Source organism: Sitophilus oryzae, unplaced genomic scaffold, assembly GCF_002938485.1.
Source record: "Sitophilus oryzae breed Bouriz unplaced genomic scaffold, Soryzae_2.0 scaffold_374_pilon_pilon, whole genome shotgun sequence".
Lineage (NCBI taxonomy): Eukaryota > Metazoa > Arthropoda > Insecta > Coleoptera > Curculionidae > Sitophilus > Sitophilus oryzae.
In genome coordinates, this window is record NW_022146945.1 from 1,500,455 (window position 1) to 1,523,877 (window position 23,423).

Genomic DNA, 23,423 nt, shown 5'->3' on the forward strand with positions numbered 1-23,423 from the left:
CTGTGATGAATTTTGTACGTGTTTTTGCACTGAGTCTTTTTATGTTGAACAGACCGCCGTCATATCTGTATCTAATGCCCAGTCCTCTCTCCTGCAGTTTGCTGTCCACTATAATGGAGAGCGCTGCCATCTGTGGCTGCCATGAATATGTTGAATAGGAGAGGCGCTAAGACACATCCCTGCCCAACTCCTGTATTTGTTAGGAAGGGATCGCTCAGTGATCCATGATGTGACAACTCTTGACTGGTTGTTGTTATGGAGGCTTTTTCTCTTTTGGAGGATCCCTTTTGGAGGCCTTCTTTTTTATTTTGGAGGCTTGATGGAGGCTTTCTTTTTTTATTTTGGAGGATGATGATGATGAAGGTTAGGTTACACCATTTATAACTCAAAAACTTCTAGACAGATTTTATGATGAGATATTAGATGATCTCAAATTTGTCGGATTCTGTTCCGCTCTAACTATCGGAATTTACTGGTCAAATACTGAAGCCAACTGTTGTCACAACTGTGGTTTACTATACTTCCGGAGATTATCAGAAATATAAAATGACATGGAAACCATTTGAGAGGTATTCCATATCAACTTAAGTGTAGAATACCATCAAAAAATGGAAAATATACTGAAATTCATAACGATGGTCTCATAATTGATTCCCAATTATAAACTGAACATATTTTAAATCCAAACTTTAAAAAATAAATTCCACAACCCTACGGAACAGAAAACAGAGCAGAATGTAAACGAAACCACTATTAATTTATGCACATAAAATTTGCAACAATTACTAAATGTTTATCTCATTTATCAGCTAAATCCACTTTCTGCCTCAAAGTACTGGCGAACGTGGTAGTGCCTACTTTACGCAGTGGCGTAGCTAGGTAAGGACCTAGTACAAAAATAGTACATCTATCATTGCTTTCTTTTTGTCCTAACCCGCTAAATATGATGGTAACATTATGTCAAGTTGATTCAAAAAAACATAAACATAAAAAAATAAGTTAGGGAAATTCTCTATACAGTGTGAGTCTTATATAACTGCAAATATTTTTAGGTGTAGTATATCTCGACCCCAGAAACACGATTATGAGTTTTTTTTCGCGAAAAAAAATAGGAAATTTTGGATTATTTGAAAAAAATATGGATATTTTTTGAAAGAAATTTTGGAATTATTTTAGTTTTTAGTTAAAAACCATATTCACACTAGGTAGCAAATTAAATTTACAAGAAAGAAAACCCAGAAAAGATTCAGTGTTTATCAAAGTAAAAAATCATTTTTTTGGAAATTTTAATAATAAAATAACTCGGTTATTTTGGACTTTAAAAATCGGCAAAGAGAAAATATGTTTCTTTAGCCTACTGTGAGGACTGTCTGAGCTTGAGAACCTGGGGGGACGGCCGTACTTAGCCCTTCGATAGTTACGCCACTGACTCTACGCAAACAGATCGCACGGAAATGTTGAATATTCATGATATACCGCCGCCATATTCATTACGCCGCGCTTGATTTAAATCGATTTATTTGTCGTTATCGATCTAGATTAAGACGCAATTATTAATCTGTTGATATTTGCTTCAGTGGGGTACGGAAAAAATGTTTAATTAGAAATACCAGTAGTAGGAACTGCCAATGGAAATCGAGGAAAATTCCATAATATGACAAAAACTAAACTGTTTTGATAGGAAATTTATTAGATTATCGTATTTTATTGAAATGCGCTTAATACTTTTAAATTATATTAGAATATTATACATACACATATCTAAGTAGAAGTTGAAACTAAATATTTTAATGTCATTATTTTCTAACTTAAAAGCAGGTGTTTGATTGAACTTGATTGGAATCAAAATTCCTGTTTTTCTGTCCATTTTATTATAAAAGAAATAGTAAAATGTACAGTGATGATTTATAATTATAAATTTGACATTTCAATGGTACGATAGTTTATAATATACTATTATACGTTTTCTAATACTACAGGTTAATTTGGCATGAAATATATGTGTATACCGGGTGTTTCTGAAAGGTGACTCACCCTTATAACTTCTTTATTTTTTTAGATAAAAAACGCCAAATCTCGTTTTTCTTAGTATATAACATAAATTAGGATTGATTGATGTTATAATATTCTATTGTTTTCGGTCACTTCCTATTTCACCAATAATGACTACAGATTTTGATTTTTAATTTTTTACTTTATTCGATTGAAAATGACGCTCTGAATAGAACAATAGATCCCTTGACATATCACATGTCAACTTCTGATATTTTTGTTTAAAAATGGTATTTTAAAATTCAATGTAGAGTACCATGGCTATGTTAAAAACACTAATTTTTAATCAAGGAGCTTTGGAAATATAGGTACAGTGTGTCAATTTTAAAACTTCCCACCCTTAATATCTTTCTTGCAGTTAAAAATATGAAAAATTGGAAAGACACCTCAATTTTATTTGTAAGGGGGACGCTTTAAATGAATATTTTTAGCCTTTTTCCTTCAACCCCCTAGGAGGGGTAGATGTCACCTTTACAATCTGGGGGTCAAGTGGCACATATTTTTAAAGGGCGTTTAATTCTCTTTTCAGTGGTATCCTGCTTTATTCCTTTTTATCCAGAGGTTTCCGAATAATCGCGCTTCAAAGTTACAGAAACAATTAAACGTGCGTGCATTTAGATTTTGGTTTTCAGGTTAGTGTTTACACAAAAATTATTGCAATGGATCTCCTGTAGTACAAATGATTAGAAGATTAGGTTACACAACTTACGCCCTATCTTATAAGTTGTTCAAAATGCCCATTTTCCTGTAAACAGTAATAAATCTGTTTTTAAACATCTCCCTAACATTTCGGAAAACTTCACCGGGAATTGCCTGGCATTCTGCTGTAATTTAAGGTCATCAATATCAGTAGATTTTGTTTTATAAACAATGGATTTAAGATGTCCCCCCAAAAATACAAAAGTCTAAGTGATCTTGAAAGCCATTCAATTCGTATCCTTCTGCCGATCCATGTACCCGGAAATCTCTCGTTTAACCACTGTCGGACCGCAAAAAAATAATGAGCTATAGCACCGTCCTGCTGGAATGTTAACAAATCCTCCTGTGAAACTGATTAGAGGTTGCTACTCATTCGAATTTGAGAAAGGAAACGTTAATGTTTATGATGCTTTCTATTTATTAGTATTTCGAATTTCGACCCGTTAGAAAAATGTAATGGCTACGTCCTTGTTACCACCTAATCTTCTAGTCATTTGTACTACAAGGAGATCTACTGCAATAATTTTTGTGTAAACACTAGCCTGAAAACCAAAATCTCAATGTAGGCATGTTCAATTGTTTCTGCAACTTTGAAACGCGATTATTCGGAAATATCTGGACAAAAAGCAACAAAGTAGGATACCACTGAAAAGAGAATTAAATGCCCCTTAAAACGATGTGCCACTTGATCCCCATTCCTATTTAAGATAAAAAGGGTGATATCTACCCCTTCTAAGGGGTTGAAAGAAAAAGGCCAAAAATATTCATTTAAAGTGTCCCCATTACTAATAAAATTGACGTGTTTTTCCGATTTTTCATATTTTTAACTGCAATAAAGATATTAAGGGTGGGAAGTTTTAAAAGTGACACACTGTATATTTGATTGTCTAATATTTTTCGTGTCTTATCCTGGACGATTAAAAGATGCCCAAATCGTATTTTTAATCATATCTCATTTTCTTCAAGCAATTTTTAACGAATAATTCTGTACTCGATTTAGTACTCGATTTGGTATCACACACTTGGTATTTCAAGTCAAATTTTCATTATGAACCAACATGATGTTACAATTTCAAACAAACCATTTGCGAAAATGTCAAAAGTTGACATATGATATGTCATTCTATCGAGATTGTCATTTTCTATCGAATAAAGTAAAAAAATAAAGAGGGTGTCATTTAAAAATCAAAAGTTGTAACAATTTCTGGCGCAACAGGAAATGACCTGAAACAATTGAATACGTCAATACATCCTGATTTATGTCAATTATGCCCTAGTCATTTTGTGTCCCTAACCAAAGAATAACCGTAATACCGACATAGTTAACACAGTCGTAGTAGATTTATCTTTGCCTTAACGTACCAAATCTCGTTTTTTGATATGACAAAATAAAAAAGTTATAGGGATGAGCCTCTTTTGATATTATCAAATTTAATTTAGCATTTAACTTAAAAAGTGTATAATGGTTTTTAATTTTCAAACATTCTGATTTTTTTTAATAAATTTCTTAACGTCAATTTATACGCCAAAAATACATAAAATTTTAGATTCGGATTTAAATTTCCTGTCTTTTTCGTGCTACGTAGCGGATACCTATTTTATCGATTAAGTGTATCATATTTCTATTAGTTCACTTAGGGTTCAACGGTGCGTTACTCTATCCTGGCTAAAGGTGTTGCCTACTTTTGACTGTAGAAAGTTTGAATAAAAAAATTAAGGAAGAAGTATATCAAAATTCTTAGATCGACCGCGACGGGCTCTTAAAATGGCCGCATTGAATTCCGATCAGTGTCGTTCTAATTTTATTCAAAACGTTTAAAAATAAGATGTAGGGTAGACTAGTCTAAGGGTAGACTCAATAATTTGTTGTTTTATTTTACGTTGTAAATAAATGTTGGTAGTTATTAAAATTGTTATAAAAATATACAATTCTAATAAAAATGGATAAGTTATAATAATTATTTATTAACGTAAACATCCGATACGTTACTGAAGCAGGTTAAATCAAATTGACGCATCTAAATTCTTTTTTAATTTTTTTTAAGAGTCTATTACGTTGTTTTTTCGGGTCGGTCTCAGCGGGTGTGTGTCCCAAGGAAATGTATATTATATTCCAGAAATCTGCCTAAGGCTTAGCCCGATCCTGTCATGTTAAGCCACACCCAAAATTCCAAATACACTTGCTTTGATTAAGGTTTGCAGAGCATCAGCATTTGCCATAAAATAGCGAGCAATTTGTTACAATACCATATAAATTATATATCACTGTAATCACAAAACTTCAATCTATTTCCATATTGTAACGGAATTTTAAATTATGTCTTTATTTTCGAGGAAATATAGTCCAAACATAAGGAATATTTTGTTGATGTCTGACCATCAAAATCTTAAAAATAAAGAAGTTGTCTAAAAATTGTGCTACAATATGGATATAATTCTTTATCTTTAATTTCGAAGAAAAAAGAAACAAAAATATCTGAAATGGCTATCTACTAAAACAGAACGCGATCTTGAAGAATACAAGAATTCAAAAAGGCAACTAAGGACACATATTAACAGAGCTAAGAACAAAGCATGGGATATAAAGTGTGAGCAAATTAATAACTACATAGGTGGAAGAAAATGCTCAGAAATATGGAAATTTATTTCAAATGTTAAGAACACAGGAAAAAACAGGGCTAATATACACTTAATTAAACCTGAACAATGGTTCGAACATTATGGGGGCCTCCTTCAGAAATCTAGACAAGAGTACTTAATTGATTCACCAAGAAACATTGACGTACAGGGAGAAGTAGTTGAAATATCGGAAGAAACAATAAGAATTGCTGCCAAGAACTTAAAATCAGGCAAAGCAAGCGGCCCAGAAGGAATATACTCCGAAATGTTGAAAAATGGTACGCAGAAACTATTTAGAAGCTTGGCATTAATTTTCAATATTTACTTAAACGGACATCCCGTTCCAGAAGACTGGAAGCTGGCTTATATATCTTCGATCCATAAAAAAGGCAATAAGCTGGACTGCAGCAACTACCGTGGTATATCAGTGACGAGCACAATGAGCAGGTTATATGGTAGAATTTTACGTGATCTCATAGAAGAAGATTATAGAGAAAAGGAGGAAGAACAGAATGGTTTTAGAGCAGGAAGGTCGTGTACAGATAACGTGTTCTGTTTAAAACAAGTTATAGAAAAAAGATCGGCAAGAAACTTGGACACACATATAACATTTGTTGACTTATGGAAAGCGTACGACACTGTCCCAATATCAAGACTATGGAGGGTACTAGAACAATCAACTATACTTATATAACAGCTCTTAAAGAACTATATAAGGACGCAAAATCAAAAATAAAGGTAGGAAAAGAGCTTACAGAAACATTTATAACCGACAAAGGTTTGCGTCAAGGTTGTTGCATCTCCCCTACTCTCTTTAAAATATACGTTGCAGTCGCTTTAAAAAATTGGAAAAGATAAATCCGTGATATGGGCATAGAGATTGAAAATGAATGTTTGTTCACACTTCAATTCGCAGACGATCAAATAATAGTTGCCAATGACAAAGATAATATGCAATATATGCTAAGAAAACTTATTGAAGAATACGGAGAATGGGGCTTGACAGTTAACATAGCCAAAACAAAATATCTATGTATAGGCGCACAAGAAGGAAACTTCAACTTGGACAATGGTCACGAAATTAAGCAGTGTCAAGAGTATGAGTACCTGGGAATTACATTTGATAACACTGGAACTGACGGCAGACGAATAGAGAAAAGGATTATCAACGCGAAAAAAATAATCGGATGTCTAAATGGAATCTTATGGAGCAAATCAATAACAAAGCGAAGAAAATTCAATATATATGAAACCATGATAAAGAGCAACCTCCTGTATGGAGCAGAAACATGGAGAATAACTGAGAGATACAAGAAGAGGATGAGAGCCGTAGAAATGGATGTCATTCGAAGATCAATGGGAATTTCAAGACAACAACGAATAAGAAATAATACCATTAAACAACAAATGGGTATAGAAGGTACGATAACACAGGATATAGAGAAAAAGCAGCTGATCTGGTACGGACATGTAGAACGAATGAAGGACACTAGATAGCCCAAGAAAATAATCAATTGGCAACCAAAGGGCAGAAGAAAACAGGGAAGACCGAAACTGGAATGGCAAAAAAGCGTACACAAAGCGATGAGTGAAAGAAACCTGTCAACAGAGGATTGTACGAATAGAACAGGCTGGAAATTCGGTATCGGACAACGTAGAAAAACGTTCTAAACCGACTAATATATATATATCTTTAATTTCCTTCTTCATTTGTGTAAAAATACCTAGCCAGTTTTACATAAAACGTTAAATGCCGAACGCTTATTTTGCTACTTTTTCGGACTAGTGAAATGGACTCGTAAGTTAATTTCATAAATGATCGGTTTACTACACGTATGTATATTATATAGATACTAGCGAAAAGTTATAGCATTATTTCCGTCGATTTTTGACCGAGATCTACCGCACGCTACACCTCCAACTATTTTACAGTCTTTTTTTTCGATAAATCGCAATAGTGTCACTGTTAATTTAAGTTCAATTCACAATTTCCATATAGATTTACCATCTTTATACAACTATGAGTAGTAGAAGAAAGAATAAATAACATACAATAAGCTCAGTAAAGACTGACAAATCCACAAAATTTCAAAGCAAACTCAAATGTGTCAAATGAATCGTCAAACAGGACTGTCAAGGATCCCCAACCTAGAGTCCTTTTTCCGTCCACCATGCATGAAAACATGGATAGCAATATACTCCTTCCTTAGTCTTTTTATATTCAAAAGTATTAATAAAGACATTAAGAACGCGCTTCCGTATCTACGGGCATTTTTTGATATTCATTAACAATCCGACCGGACAGAACCGAAATCCGGGGCCGGCGATATACCATTTCGATAGCGTCGGAGTTCCGAACAATGGGAACGTTCCACGGTAACGAACGGGTCCGTTTTCGAGATCGGGAACGCGATAGACGAGCGAAACAGACACCTGTGAGGCCCCCGTCGTGACGCAGACTTGCATAAAATATAGACGTAACCGGTGTTCATTTCTAAACCTTTTCAGATTTTATGGTAATGTCTAAATTGTTTCTCGAGGAAAAAATCACTAGAATGGTGGAGAAATTCACCAGGGTAGAAACAGGCGCCAAAATTTACGGCAGATCTAATTAGCGGAGACAAAAAGACTGTCAAACTTGTGTAGGTCTACTAGCAGGACATTTTAAGCTTCATCTGGCTTCTATATCTGGTGGGATTGACGGTCATAGAGCAGACCTTGTCAGTCTAGAAGAAACGACAAAACAAATATTGGCAAGTGTGTTGTTCTTTGTATTAGGCAATGACGATCTAATGGCAAAAAGCAATATGGACAGATCAGTCTCCCCATTATTAGACTTTTTGAAAATGAATAAAAAAGACCCGAAAACAGTGTGGCCCTGTAGTGACGGCAGACTTTCATAAAATATACAGGTTGTTAATTTGTGTATTACTCGCGGCAAGAGCTTTATGGTTGAAATATGGCAACCTCGGCCCGCTCGTCGATGACGACGCGACGGGACGAGTCGGCAGAAAACCCTATAAGTGCATGCGTTCTCAATAGGCAATGTTGCCATTCTGTTCGCCTATAAGTAACTGTCGAGTTAACAACCTGTATATGTAACGTGTGTTAATTTCTAAAAATGTACAGATTTTATATTTCTACCTGAAGTATAAAATTGAGTACTTATACAGGGTGCTACAAATTCGAGGTACGAGCATTGGTATCTCGGTAACCGTAATAGATACAAACACGGTTAAACTGGGGCAAAGTTGCGCTTTGGGATGTTCACCAAGATGCCATCAAAAAAGTTTTAAAAATTTCAAGGATTGCTGAGTTTCTTCGGAAAAACTGATTTTTTTGAAAATCAAATTTATTTTTTCCTACCGTTGCTTTTTAGAAAATCAAAAAACTAATTGCACATTCTCATAGCCACTTTATTAGGGCTATCTGATAGTGTTTTTAGATTTTCAAATTAGCTTATAATTTTTGAGATACAGGGGCGAATTTAATTTTTTTAAATACGGACCTTTTTTTTGTTTCAGATTTTGAAAGACCTCGGTCTCCTTAGTACAATTATATGCCACACTTAATATTTTTTTTGTTTTGACATTTGAACACAACTTATTTTAACTAATTTCAAGTCCGGCTCGGTTTTTTTTAATATTTAATCTATTCATTTTTACAATATTGATAAGCTTTCAAACTTAACAATGACGTGGGGTAAAACATTCAATACGGAAAATCAAATGCAATAAAATAATATAAAATAATTAATAAATATAATATTATAATATAAACAATCAAATCATTTTCCTGGAAGTTGTGTTGGAAATGGTAGAGCAGTATAATGTCTTACGAGGTTCCTGGGTCTATCGCCAAGGGGCTACATATTATTTGACGTCATTTGTAAAAGTGAAATTAATTCATCTCAACAGTTACAATAAAGAGTACAAAATGCATTCGGAAGTATAAGAAAAAAGTTCAAAAAGCTATAAATATAATTGAGCGAAAAATAAATTTGTGCAATAAGGAGGGTGGTAACCCTTTCGAACATGTAGAACATTAGAAACTAGTTTGTAAAAGTTGATTTATTTATAATAATTACGAATAATATTATGTATATTATTAGATCGCACACTGAGTTTTCAAATTCGCAATAAAAAAAATTAAAAGCGCTGATCAATATTGTTGCGATGAATATAATCAGATTAAATAATTTAAGAAACCAGAGTCGGACTTGAAATTATTTTAAATAATAATTAAATAGTTTTGTTGCAGTTAAGGTATACAAAACAAAAAAAAGGACAAAGGGTGGCATATCAGTGTATTCAGGAGACCGAGTTCTTTCAAAACCAGAAATAAAAAATGCAGGTCAGTATTTAAAAAAATTAAGTTGGCCTCTGTATCTCACAAATTTATCAGCTAATTTGAAAATCTAAAAATACTCTCAGATAGCCTTAATAAAGTGGCTATGAGAATATGCCATCAGTTTTTTGATTTTCTCCAAAGTAACGACAGGAGAAAATAAAATTCATTTTCAAAAAAATCAGTTTTTTACAAAAAACTCAGCAATCCTTGAAATTTTTAAAACTTTTTTATTGGCATCTTGGTGAACATCCCAAAGCGCAACTTTGCCCCAATTTAACCATGTTCGTATCTATTACGGTTACCGAGATACCAATGCTCGTACCTCGAATTTGTAGCACCCTGTATACTTCTTCCTGACGAGCCATGCTCTGTACTGAACGAACACCGATTTTTACAAACGTAAGATTTGTCAGTATTCACGGGACACAAGGCACAGAGTAGATTTTAACAACGCAAAAATTATTATGAAAGAAGCAATAGCTTCTAATAGAAAAATAAAAGAGGCAATAATATTTTTTTATTATACGACTAAATGTATTGCTGCTCATACATCTGTAGAGGTTAGTACTGTTGTCAAATAATAAAGGACACCATTGCTGAACACGGCGCAATGTGACCAGCATAGCGATAATAAAATTCGGTTTAAACTAATTTTTGCAGCTTTAATCTAAATAAAATATCTGTTACAATCAACGGCGAATGCAGATTCTGTGAAGAAAATGGGGAAACACCAGAACACCTTATCACAGAGTGCGTCTGTGACGACGACTATTCGTGCCATGAACTTTAGTACGGCTGATGTCGAGGATGGAGAGCTGGCCTCTGTGGAGCCAAACCAAACCAAACCGTCACAGATACTGGCTTTTGTTAAAACCCTGAGACTGTATGATGAGTTATAACTCAAGAAAGGGGAACACACAATAGATCTCCAAGGTCGCGGTGATTAACTCCCCTCCTAAACATTCTACATTCTACATCTGTTACAATCATTTGCTCTATAAAGTAAAATGAAGAGTTGCTCGGTATCTTAAATTATACAACACATTTAAACATTTTTGCCAAAATTTCATTTAGTCAGGTTTATAGACTTTAGTGTCAATGTCGTGCATTGGAAAATGTTTTGCGATTACAATAATAGATTGCAAAATTAATTTCTTCACCTTTACATTTTAATCAAAGGTTCAGACGAAGTCACAGAACACACTAAAGAAGAACGCTAACTCCCATGCATTTTTTAGTTTCAAAACGGTTTCAAATTTGTAAAGAAATCTGTAATCTGTATATTGAAGTTGGCGCCATCTAGCCACCCAGGAAAGTAACAAAGGTGGCGGCAAATTTAAATAGATGCAATTTATTTTTAAGCAAGACGTATTGACTTGTTCGCCAGTTAGAGCCAATCAGATTTCTACAAAATAATGTGTAGTCATCTGATTGGTCCCAAGTTGGCAAACAAGTCAAATGGTAAAAAAACAAGGATTTATATATAAAGGTATAAACTATTGTAAAGTGTTAAATGATTTGCTTATATCATTTTATGTGCATAAAAACTTACAATAAATAGTTTATTTTAATTTACAGAAAATTATACCACGAAACATTTTACAAACAAATAAAACAACAGATTAAAAAGTATAATATTTACTATAATACCAGATTTAAGAACACAAACAAATATCGTTGGAATACGAGAGAAAGTGACTAAGTCCATTACATTAAATTACAGTAAATATTACATTGTTAAAAAATAAAATTCACGAATATTTGGACTTGGTTAGGTTACCTCACCTCACTTTCTCGTATTATTAAATAAAATTGTTAGATAAATCAAAGACCTTTAACTCAGACCTTACCTTTAATAAAGATCTTAAAAGTCAAGCACAAAACAAAGTTCAGAAAAAATCAAAAATACAAAATCACGATTGTAAAATGAAGATTGCAAAAAAACACAGCGAAACAACCAGAAAACACCGAAACGCACATCTCCGTTCAATGGCAAAACACAACTGAAGAGTGACTGAAGAGGAAGGAGGAAGCCGGAAACGAAAAACTGATTTGACATACAGAACAATGACAGAACATAATTAATAGGCCTATTTAGGCAACTACAAAAACAATTTTGTACGCAATTCTTAGGCAACTATAAAAACTAAAATAAAAATACGCCATCTAGCGCCCCAGGAAATTACTACCCCAAAAACAGATCGTTCAAGGTCGTATATCTCAGTTGACTGGCCCTGGACGAAGTGACGCTTCCAACATCTTGAGTTATTCTAATATACTTTTTGATTGACCCTGTGTTTCAATAGTATTATAAATTATTACTACGTGTTTTCTATTTCATTAAATCGGAATTAAAACAGACATACGCGTTTATTCCGCTAAACGTAATATTTAGGTTATTATATGATTTCGATATTATTTTTAAAGGATTAAGGGAATAAAAACAAGGCTTAATTACGTTATCTGTTCAGAAATGTAAATAATTACCGACATTTTTCGGCCGTTATGGAAATGAATGGAAACAAAAACTATTTGTTTCATGTTAATAGGAAAGTAAATAATACCTCGCAAAATCAATTAGTTTTGAATCGGGCTGATATATTTTAATATCGTTATAATATAATGCATTATTTATGTATTTCCTGTAGAAATAGATATATATTTTTACTTATTCTATTACATAGTGTAGTATGATTTTTTGTATTATTCTGCATCATTTTTATGGAATATTTTCTACTTTCCAATTAAATGATCCAATTAAACTAAATAACCTAGAATTCGTATTAAATTTAATCAAGCTCATCATGGAAGTGGAAGAATAATTGGCCTTTTCCTTCTTGGATGTAAAAATGTAGGAAGATTACACCGAAAATACAACACGATTTTGTCATCAATATACAGAGAACTGATATTTTATACAAATAGCGTAGATATACAGGGCGAGTCTTAAATAAGTGCAAATATTTTTAAAGCTAGTAGATATCCACAAAAGAAACATATTTTCTCTTTACCGTTTTTCAAATAAGTCCAAAATAACCGAGTTATTTTACTTTGAAAATTTCCAAAAAATAATTTCACTTTGGAAATTTCCAAAAAAAATAATTTTTTGTTTAAATTATGAGAACCACTAGATCTTTTTTTTTGTAAAACTAATCTTCTATCTATGTTGCCATATTATCAAGTAACTATATTTTTAACCAAAAACAAAAAAAATCCATTTTTTTTTCAAAATATTCAAAACCCCTAAAAATATTTGCACTTATTTAAGACTTACCCTGTACCTCGTAATGTGCTGACATTCAATTGCCTACATTCACCCTGTACCCTGTGACAATAAAAACCATTTCGAATGTGGATAGACTCCTAGCAAAAGCCTAGCGCAAGCAACAAAGTAATATTACTGAACACATTGATCTTTCATACCGCTACTTATGCATCTGAAACCTGGACCCTGCAAACACACACAAAACTACAAGCAGAAAAAAAAGTACTTAGATACTATCAAAATGTGGGTCTACAAAAGAATGCTGCGAATTTCATATACAAACATCGGACCAACGCAACGTCTCAATTCTAAGGCAGTTGAAAGTTACCACAAGACTTTCAACCAAAATAGGTAACTATAGGAACTAAGGTATTGGGCACATTTCGAGAAGTGATGGAGTGAAAAATAATCATAATCGAAGGGAAGGTTAATGGCAAACAACCAAGAGGATGTCTCCGACGCACTGGGTGTATACTAACCAAACTAAAGGAATTATTGATCACGGTCTGCTTACTTACTTACTGGCATTACTGACAAACAATGCGTTTGTTCTGTCGTTTCTTCTTAAGATCGGCAAAATCTGCACGGGAGTCAATACCATCAGCTTTAGATCCTTATAAAGCTAACAGGGAATTGTAAGGGCTGTTAGGCTTTGAAAGACGTTCTGTTTTTGCCTGTTAGGTCTGTCCTAAATTTTGACGAAAGTTTTATTATGAACTTCTTTTCCTGCCTCTGCCCTGGTGAATCTCTACATTATTCTATAGATTTGTTGTCCACCCACAAGATTCCATCCGCAACCTGGAATGGAAATCTTGCAATGCTCTAAGACACTCGAAGAAGTTTCTGAGGGTTTATGATCAAGAAAAATCACAGATCTTCCTGGGTCTGAGTAAGAACAATCTTCGGATTGTCACGGGGCTTTTAACAGGACACTGTCTCCTCAATGAACACCTCAGTAGATTGAAACTAAGAAGAAACGACGAATGCAGATTCTGTGGGGAAGATGGTGAAATACCAGTACACCTCATCACTGAGTGCGCCGAGACGACAACCATTCGTGCCATGAATTTTGGTACGACTGATATTGGAGATGGAGAACTACCCTCTATAAAACCGTCCCAGATACTGGTTTTTGTCAAAGCCCTGGGACTGTATGATGAGTTATGATTCAAGAAAGGGGGACACAATGGATCTGTAAGGTCGAAGTGATTAACCCCCCTCCCACTCATTCTAAATTCTAAAAATTCTAAGTTGTCCACCCACTGTTTTGTGGCTATTCTTGTGACTGCTTTTGCACTGATGAGCACTGATTTGCATTGATGAGCCTTGTTCGGCCATTTCCTCTGCCTTTTAGTTAACTCTTGAGGCTGTTGTATCTTGGTACTTAGGCATACTTTAGTAGATAACTATTAGGCATATCTGGGAGAGGCAAATACTGAAATTTAATTTAAAACTTATGGTTACGATTAATTTAGAAAATGGAAGCTAAATAGAAAATTATCGATACTTATTTGGATGTCGAATTACTTCAATTATATTTTGTTTACAATCATACCGTACTATAAAATCTAAGCTCTAATGAAGTATTTTCCAAGAAAGAGGCCGTACCGTTTTTCATCTTGTTAGTTCCATTGTGACTTGGATTTGATACCGCCACTGTTCGCTGTCATCGAATCAGAACAAACGACGAACTGAAACAAAAGAATGTCGCCGCGGCGGTGCCGACTCGCCATTTCCTCATTGGCCGCTATAAACGCCAATTCTATTGTTTTCTCGAAATCGGTCACTGTGAAATTGGTGACTGTTGTTTCTGGCGGGGAGCCAATCAAGATTATGATAGTAGTTACTTAAATAACTGAGAATAACAATAAGGCACCTGTTTCATAATAGAAGTTGTACGAAAACTGCTTTTAATTTGATTTATTTTATTTTTTATTATTATTTGAAAGTAAATGAAATATTTGCAAAAAAATGTCTTTATAGTAAATAATGTATATACCTTTCTGGCGGGTTCATTTCTGCAAAAAGGCATTAGTCAATGAAAAAAGGCAGGTAGCCACTGAAAGAGAAATCTAAAAACTAAAATATTTTTGTAACATGCCATTGGGTTAGAATCCAAACAGAAAATAAGTTCTCAGAGGTTTTTACTTGTAAGGGCATTTTATAACCAGCAAAAAAAAATACAAATTTTGACCCTCAAAGTTACCATGGTTTTTTAAAAACTTCAACAGATCCTGAAAAAAACAGCTCAGTGTCATTATATTCTCCTCATCCTCTACCTGCAAATGTTCTCCCGCTACAGGGGGAGGGTATTTTTCTCGGCCGGTGCATATTCCACTGCTACCGGGAAGATATTATCATCTTCTTCTGCCAGTGCATTTTGCAAGTGAGAAAATTCAACGTAGCCTCTTTATAATCATTTAGAGAATCTTCCTCTTTTGACATCATTATAATATTTTCATCCCGGTCGCTATATATTTCATAGAGCATCATTTTCCTTATTATCACATTGTGTTGCATTTCCAATATAACAACCTATATTAATACTATATAGTTGAGATAGTTGATTGTGAAAATGGCTGTACTTAGATTGAACTGTACAATTTTTTCTATCTAAGTTTTCTATCATAATTTTTTATCATAATTATTATTATTATTTAAAAAAGTTCTTCTGCCCTTAAAGTTCGAATCGAAATTATTACTAAAATATTTTTTATTAAAATCATCGCACCACCGTTTTTTTTATTTATTGATAGAGTTTCCAGAATGATACAAATTTCGGAAATATGCTAATGATATGTAATTTAATATTAACTCTTGTAAATCGCTTATTTCGTAAATTATATTTTTCTGAAAAACTCTCTAAATTTATATTTTCGGTCAGCAAAAGATAATAATGATAATTATACGATGGATGTAAACCATATTCGAAATGTTCTTTAAAATTTTAAAATTCACTTTACCATCAATTTCACATGCAGTTGATTGTAAATCGTAATAATAACACTTTATGTCGTCCTTTTCACCTTGTTTCCGTGTACGTTACCTCTAAACTCTACAAGAAAATCTTTTTTAATATCATTCCAAACACTATTAAAATTATTTTTGTTAATAATATATGCCTTATACCAATAAAAAGCAGTACTTTTATAACAAGTAATATTTTAAAATCTTGTCTTAAAAGCATAGTACCAGCCATACCTACTAGTTATTTCATCATTTCAACTCACCTGTCGACTCACAATTTCAAAGTTGTGAGTTGACATGTCGACAACTTTTTAAGTTTTATAGACATTGAACTGATTTTTTTTCCAGATTTGAGGATTAAAGTATAAACATTATAACTTTGTCCGACAAAATAAATTGCCCGGTTTCTTAGTCGGATGTCAAAATCAAAGTTGTTTTGATGATTGTTGTTGATTTTATGACTACAGATAAAAGAAAGAGTCCAAACTGTTTGCGAAAATTGTCGCAGAGGAAAAAGTGAATATCACTGGTCAAAATTCAGCCCCACAGAATGTTACGAAAGTACTGTATGATTGAAACAAAAACGGCATCAGCGATGGCTATGAAACGAGCTTTGAAATCACTATTGCTGTCATTTTATATGTAAATTTATATAGGAAATGTCATCGATCGTCATTTCTCAGCCAATTGGACGCCGTTTTTTTCGATCATACGGTATTTAAATAAGTAAACTCATGTTAGGGGTCCTGTGTAATTGTGCATCTATCTATTATCTTATAGTCGAAGCTTCCCCTAACATTAGGATGATTTATTCTGAGTCAGTCCACAAAAACTACGTTACGTAAGAATACGAAAAATATTCGTTATTCAATAAGAAACCGTCGCGTCGGTAGAGTTCAGTTTTTGCCATTAAAATACTTATTTTTCTCTAAACAATACATATTATTATTGGATACGATAAAGTCGATTGTTATTATACATTATATTAATTACTATTAATTGTTTCAGATTGTTTGGTATGAAAAGATGCGCCCGATGTCAAGCAACAATACTTTCCTCTGAACTGGTGATGCGAGCGAGGGATTTAGTGTTTCACGTGCACTGTTTTTCCTGCGAGATGTGCAACACTCCGCTGACCAAGGGCGATCATTTCGGCATGAGAGGGTGTTCGGTGTTGTGTAGGCTACATTTCGAGATTCCTCCCGATATGGCGTCGACGGGGATGTTTCCTCTTCACCATTTTCCACCTAAAAGTGAACGTAAGTATTTTTAATTTGTTTATCTATAGAGACGATTTACGAATTGTTTTTTTTTAAGTCCAGAAGTTTATTTCTCCCATGTTTAATTAAAGCAACAATAGCCGATTCAACTTCTGGACTTAAAACCCGCTCTGGTAGAGTAACTATCAGCAAGCAATAATTATTGGTGATATTACTAAACCAATAAATATTATATCATAAGCGTGTTAAATGCTATAATTGTAAAAATCGTTACTGTCTTCTTGAAAATTGAATATCTCCAACAACTATTGAGAAATGATGCTTGAATTGACAACTTGAGGACAACATGGATTCTAAATTTCTTTCTTTGGAATACCATTCTACAGGGTTTACCATTTTATTTCGACAAAATAACATTTTGTTTTGTCTCGTATTTTTGAAAAAATAAGCTAAAATGTCAAATAATTGAGTTACAAATTGCTTAGGTTAGGTTGCTGGGATTTGGGATTATGTTTGATCCCTCACTCGGAGGCCTTGGACCCATTGCGATACCCCTGTTATTGTTGTACCAAACCTTCCTCTCATACTTTCTTTGCGTTAAAGCACTTCCAGCTCTTTGCAATGTCCCCAATGTCGCTGATGTTGGCTTCTGCTCCTTTCTCTAGTCTCTCCAAAAAACCTTGCCCTAAAGTTTTAAAGTATCGCGTGTCGGTATTCCAGTGTCGGACAGTGTCACAGCAGGTGCTCTATGGTTCCTTCTTCCTCTCCGCATTCTCTGCAGTAGTCGTCGTTGGTTTACAAAACGTTTGTAGAAATTGCTTAAAAATTATCAAAATCGGTCAACCAGAACAATATACACTCGGATAAAAAAACAACGGAAATTTTTTTCCTCAAACTGTATATAAATATATCAACTTAACCCATTTTTTTTTAACTAGTAGTTGACTTATTATATAGGTTTAATCGAAGGATTGTTGTTTACCCTAACTTTAAAATATCCTGTTTAATAATTTCGTGAGCAAATTTCCTTAAAATATTATTTTTCGGTAAAAACCATGTCTCCTGAGCATTTGGTTTTTTGACTCATGCCAACTTACCGGCAACAAATTTACCAACTTAATTTGTAATTTTTTCAATTATCATTACTTTTTGGTGTTGTTTTTCGATATGACGAGGTGGTTTTGATGACTATACTATAAACTCGCCAGACGAAGTTCGGCAGATCTGGACCCTATAGAACAGGTTTGGGCATACCTGGTAGGAGACCTAGAGGTTATAGGCACCAGCTTCAAAACATGAACTTCTTTTGGTCCTTCAAGAAGAATGGGAAAACATATCGCAATATGATATCTGTAGCCCCACTGACAGTATGAATCGATGCAAGCTAGCGACAAGCAGTTATAGTAGCCAGGGGTGGCAATACGAAGTATAAGTTTATTGTGTTTGAATACTAAGCTATTACAGTTATTATACTTAAGTTATTACAGTTATGTTTTCTTTAATATCGTTAGTACTGTTATTGTTTTTAGGTTTATTTTAAGGTTTATTATAACCAAGACTGTATAGTTATTCTTTAACATTTTTTTTTAAATTCAGTATAGACTATCAAATGCGGCATCAGGAGGACATTAGGATAATACTCACCAAAGCCACCTCGTCATATTTAAAAATAGTATCAAAATATAATGATAATTGAAATAATTGTAAATTGTTGGTGGTAAGTTCACTTCGCACTTAAAAATTAACCAAGGCATGCGGTCACATGGGCCAATTCTAAGATACCTATTGTTTGTACCTGTTAGTGTATATGAAATTCGACAGAAACTCTAGAACAACCAGTTTTAATTTTTCATATAATTTTATCTTAGAATTTTTATATTTATATTAATGAAAACTTGTATTTCTTTCAGCTTATATGCCGCCCTTCCCCAGTCCGGAGTTCCATCCCGCGTTACCACCCCAAGTACCGCCGCCCCCCACGGAGCCCCACGTAGGCAAACCCGCCTTTTTCAACGGTCAAACCGGAGCGCCCCCTAGGCAGAAAGGCAGACCGCGGAAACGGAAACCGAAAGATCTGGAAGGGATGACAGCTAACCTAGGTATGAATTCATTTATTTATTTATTTATCCATTCATTCATTAAATTACACATGAGGCGCCAAGTCGCAAAACCAGATTTATCCATTTAAAAAAAATTGGCGCCGGGAAGCACGTATAGCCGCCCATACTAAAATATGTTAATATCTCGAAAACTGCGACTTTGACTGATTTTGATGTTATTACAAATTTTGTTGCAAATATTATTCCTAATCTTAATTTGAAAACCGCGTTTCGCTAGCTACTAATAATCTCCCTAATTTTGGAGTTACGATTTTTTAAAATTTTTAACCCCCTCCCATACCCCCTTACCAACCCCCCACCCCCACCAAAAATTAATGGCCAGATTCTCGGGTGCCACAGTATTTTTGTGCCAAATTTGGTTAAAATCAGTTCAGCGGTTTTTGAGTTATCGTGTTACAGGCGGACAGACAGATAGACAGACACCATGAAAATATTTTGTATTTAGGTCATTTATGACCCAAGTAACTCATTTTGAGTGAAATTAAAAAAACTTTTTTTTGTCTATCTTAATAGCCTACCATACCTATTGGTATGGTCGGCTAAAAACGGAGAAAGTTGAAATAAGCCATGTATTAATAGTGGACTTTCAAATCTACGTAAACAAGTCCCAAACTGCAGAAAAAGTCGCCTATTCCAGTATAAAATTCACTAAAAATTACGTTACTGCAGCAAAATCCGTTTTGTCCATTATACTTGCTTTTTATTGTCATTATTGTTGCAAATACCGCATTTTTTCACAGTCTTATTCATTTCAAATCCTTACTTAATTTTAATAAAATAGCATATCTAATAAATCAAATTAGGATGCAAATATCTTGTTGTAGCAAAACCCGCAATATTATGCATCAAACTGCAACAAAACTCGCCATATCCGAATTATTTTTATTTCTCTTTAAAAATTAAATATTTATTTTTATTTCTAGAAAAAATAATTCCACTAAATGGACACCAGTTTTGTAAAATAACTCTTCAAATTTTTGCTAAAACAGTTTTTATATATTATCTCGAAACAACGTTGGTTAGGTTAGGTGTGGGATAAGACAGGTTTTGCAACTTGATGTCTCATATTTTTAATCGATTGTTACTCTGTTATACACATTAAAAACTATTCATTCTCCTTTTATTATTCTAACTATTTAAAGAAATATAAATATTACAAACAGCAGATGTGTTGCGCTAAATTATGAAATAAATAACGGTACTTCATAATTTCTGTTATTTCTTCAAAAGGCATCCCTCTGTATCGAAACTGACAAGAAAAAAATAGCGAAGAGTGAAGCAAAAACTAGCGGAGATATCAATGGGGAAAATTAATGAATTAATAGCAGATCCAAATACTACTTATTATAAACCAGATACTGAAGAGAACTAAGAATTAGAGAATTGCTATAAAAATCGGAGAAGAACTATTGGAATATGTAGTGGAATCCAATTACCTCGGCAGTTTGATTTCAGAAAAGGCCAATATCGACTCTGAGATTCAGCACAGAATTAGCAGCGCCTCAAGAGTATTCTGGAAATTAAAAAAACATGGTTTTCTACAAACATGACTTGAGTACAAAAACGAAACTTGCAGTGTACCGAGTAATAATAATTCCCACCATATTATATGGAAGCGAAACCTGGGTGCCGTACCGCCGCCACACGAACGCATTAAAAAAGTTGCAACAGAGACATCTTCGACAACTGTTAAGAATCAAATGGAACCACCATGTCCGAAACGTATCAGTTCTTGAAAAAGCTAGCTGCGAGAGCGCTGAAGTCATGATTACTAAATGCATGGATGGGCAAAGGTACAAGGATATTTTCCACGAAAACTTAAAAGGGATAAGCATGCATAATCAGTGAGAGGAAGCAGCGCACAATAGAACGCAATGGAGAAGAATTGTAAACTCAGTTAACAATGACAACCAAAAAGTATAAAGGGAACAAAGTAATGATATTTTTGGATGTCCGGTGTGCGGAAGAGAGATAACATCACGTATCGGGCTTTTCAGTCACAGAAAAGCTCATGAAAGAAAACGCCTTGCGTAACCATCTTCTGATGCATGTCAAATACTCGTCAGCGAGTAATGGCAGTACGTAAGTAAGTATTGAAGAGAACGATTTAGGAGTCGGTACTGGGTATAGGCTATTTTTCATGAGGAGTTCGTAGAAACCATTCAAGATGCTTCATTTCAATGAGTCCTTTAAAGAATTTTATACAAAACTCAATAAAACAAAGAAGGAAATCTTTTATTCGTAATTTTTAAAATCTACATTGAAATTCTTATGATCAGATTGGCAATGTAACACACGGTATACCACTATCTGCTAGAAATCTCCATTCAGAGAGAAAATATATCATGTGGAAAGAAAAATGCAACGACCTTTCGAGGTAAAAACGACCTTTAAATGTATACGAACGGCTGCAACGAGACTCTTATGAATTTCTTCATATATCCATGTCAAAAATGTTAATAACAATTAATTTATTATCGACAATCACGAATATCTTGGCCTAATTGCCTAAGCGCGGCAATGCTATGCGAATATATTATCCTATAACATTAATTATTGAAATATGAGTTAAGTAATTGGTGAATTTGAGATTAGGCTTTAATTGTACAGAGTGAAATAACGCAAAATTGGCTGTCTATTGAGAACGATATTAAAGCTATATTATACACTATAGCGATATTAAAAACAGCAGGTTTAGTCGTGACTGACTAAGTTAAGAAAAAACTACTAATTTTACTGTAATGGAGCTGGATATAACCAAGAGAGACCTTAAAAGAATAGAGTGGATACGACAAAAGTAATAGATGTCATCCACAGAGTCAAATATCTCAAATGGCAATGGGCAGGACACAGACTGGCAAGAAGAACGGACAACAGATGGACTACAAAAATTACAGAATTGTATCCACGAGGAATTAGGAGACCTAGAAAAAGACCGAACCTGAGATGTGATCATGATATTAGGAAATTAGCAGGGATGATTTGGGCTCGCATAGCCAACAATAGACAACAATGAGCCCAACTACAAAGGTATGATCTAAATATTAGAGGGAGGTTACACCATAATTGGAAACGGTTGAATAAGCTGAAAATGATGATATAAATTAAGCAAATGTCTGAGTATGTACACAGATTCCTATGCAAATAATCATAAGCCGGCAGGCTGGTTATGAGTAGGCTGTTATTGTGTCCCTATATAAGAATATAATCTTGTAAAAAAATTACCGAATGATTTTTTGAATACACAATATGAAAAAAATAAGTGTTTAGTTATACAATAAAGCAAAATCTTTTTAAATAGTAGTTATTTTTTATACAAGACGATAAAATGGTATTTTATCGTCGACCGAAAAGATTAATTCACGAACGACGAAATCGCGAGTGAGTTAATTTCGGGAGACAATAATGCAATTTTATCGTCGTGTATAAAACAATATTTTTTTCCATAGCGAGTTACGTTTTAAAAAATATTAAGAAATTATTATTTAGCAATTTATTACGAGTAGAAAAAATATTTTGCTGGGTTGGGGTTGGTTTCTATGTAATTTGACAAATAAATAAAGCTGTCTCTTTAGTTGTCAGTTTTGAGTCAATATTTTTTAATTCTCTTTCATGTCGATTGCTAATTGAATTGGAGCCAGAAATGGCTCAAAACGAAATAAGTAAATTACCAACAGACGCGCGGTAAATTACCAACAACATTGCTGAGGCGGCGAACGCCATATCCAAACTACTTCCATTTAAATCCCGAATAACTTATGAAAAGGAATACAAAAATTTTCAAAAATGGAAGCAATTAAAAAACGTGCGAAAAGAAATAAAGTTTTTAACCTATCCTCGTTGTTAAAGTGTCATTTAATCTATCCTTGCGGTTAAAGTACTATTTTATCTACTATTTTTGATAGATATAAGGCAATTTTAACAGTTGTTATGGAAAAAATTATATAACGGAATTAGATAATGTTAAGAAGATAATTATAGAAAGTAAAGCTCGTATAAAAGAATATATCACAATTAACACTTGAAAAAATCTCAATTATTTTACGAAATATTCAATAAAAATGCCTTCAAACACCTGTCCAATTAAGACAGGTCTAAATTGAAATTCCAATTAATTAAGAAAATAGTCCT

General features: G+C 33.7%; 1 protein-coding gene across 2 annotated transcripts in view; it reads left to right on the top strand.

Annotated features, from left to right (window-relative positions):
- The window catches only part of LOC115885106 (protein apterous-like), a 331,311-nt gene that overhangs the window by 256,756 nt on the left and 51,132 nt on the right, over positions 1-23,423 (top strand). For both annotated transcript variants that reach the window (XM_030903895.1, XM_030903896.1), the window contains exons 5-6: positions 16,961-17,211; positions 19,083-19,271. In XM_030903895.1, the coding sequence (XP_030759755.1) occupies positions 16,961-17,211; positions 19,083-19,271 (440 nt within the window). The remainder of the gene's footprint in view (positions 1-16,960; positions 17,212-19,082; positions 19,272-23,423) is intronic.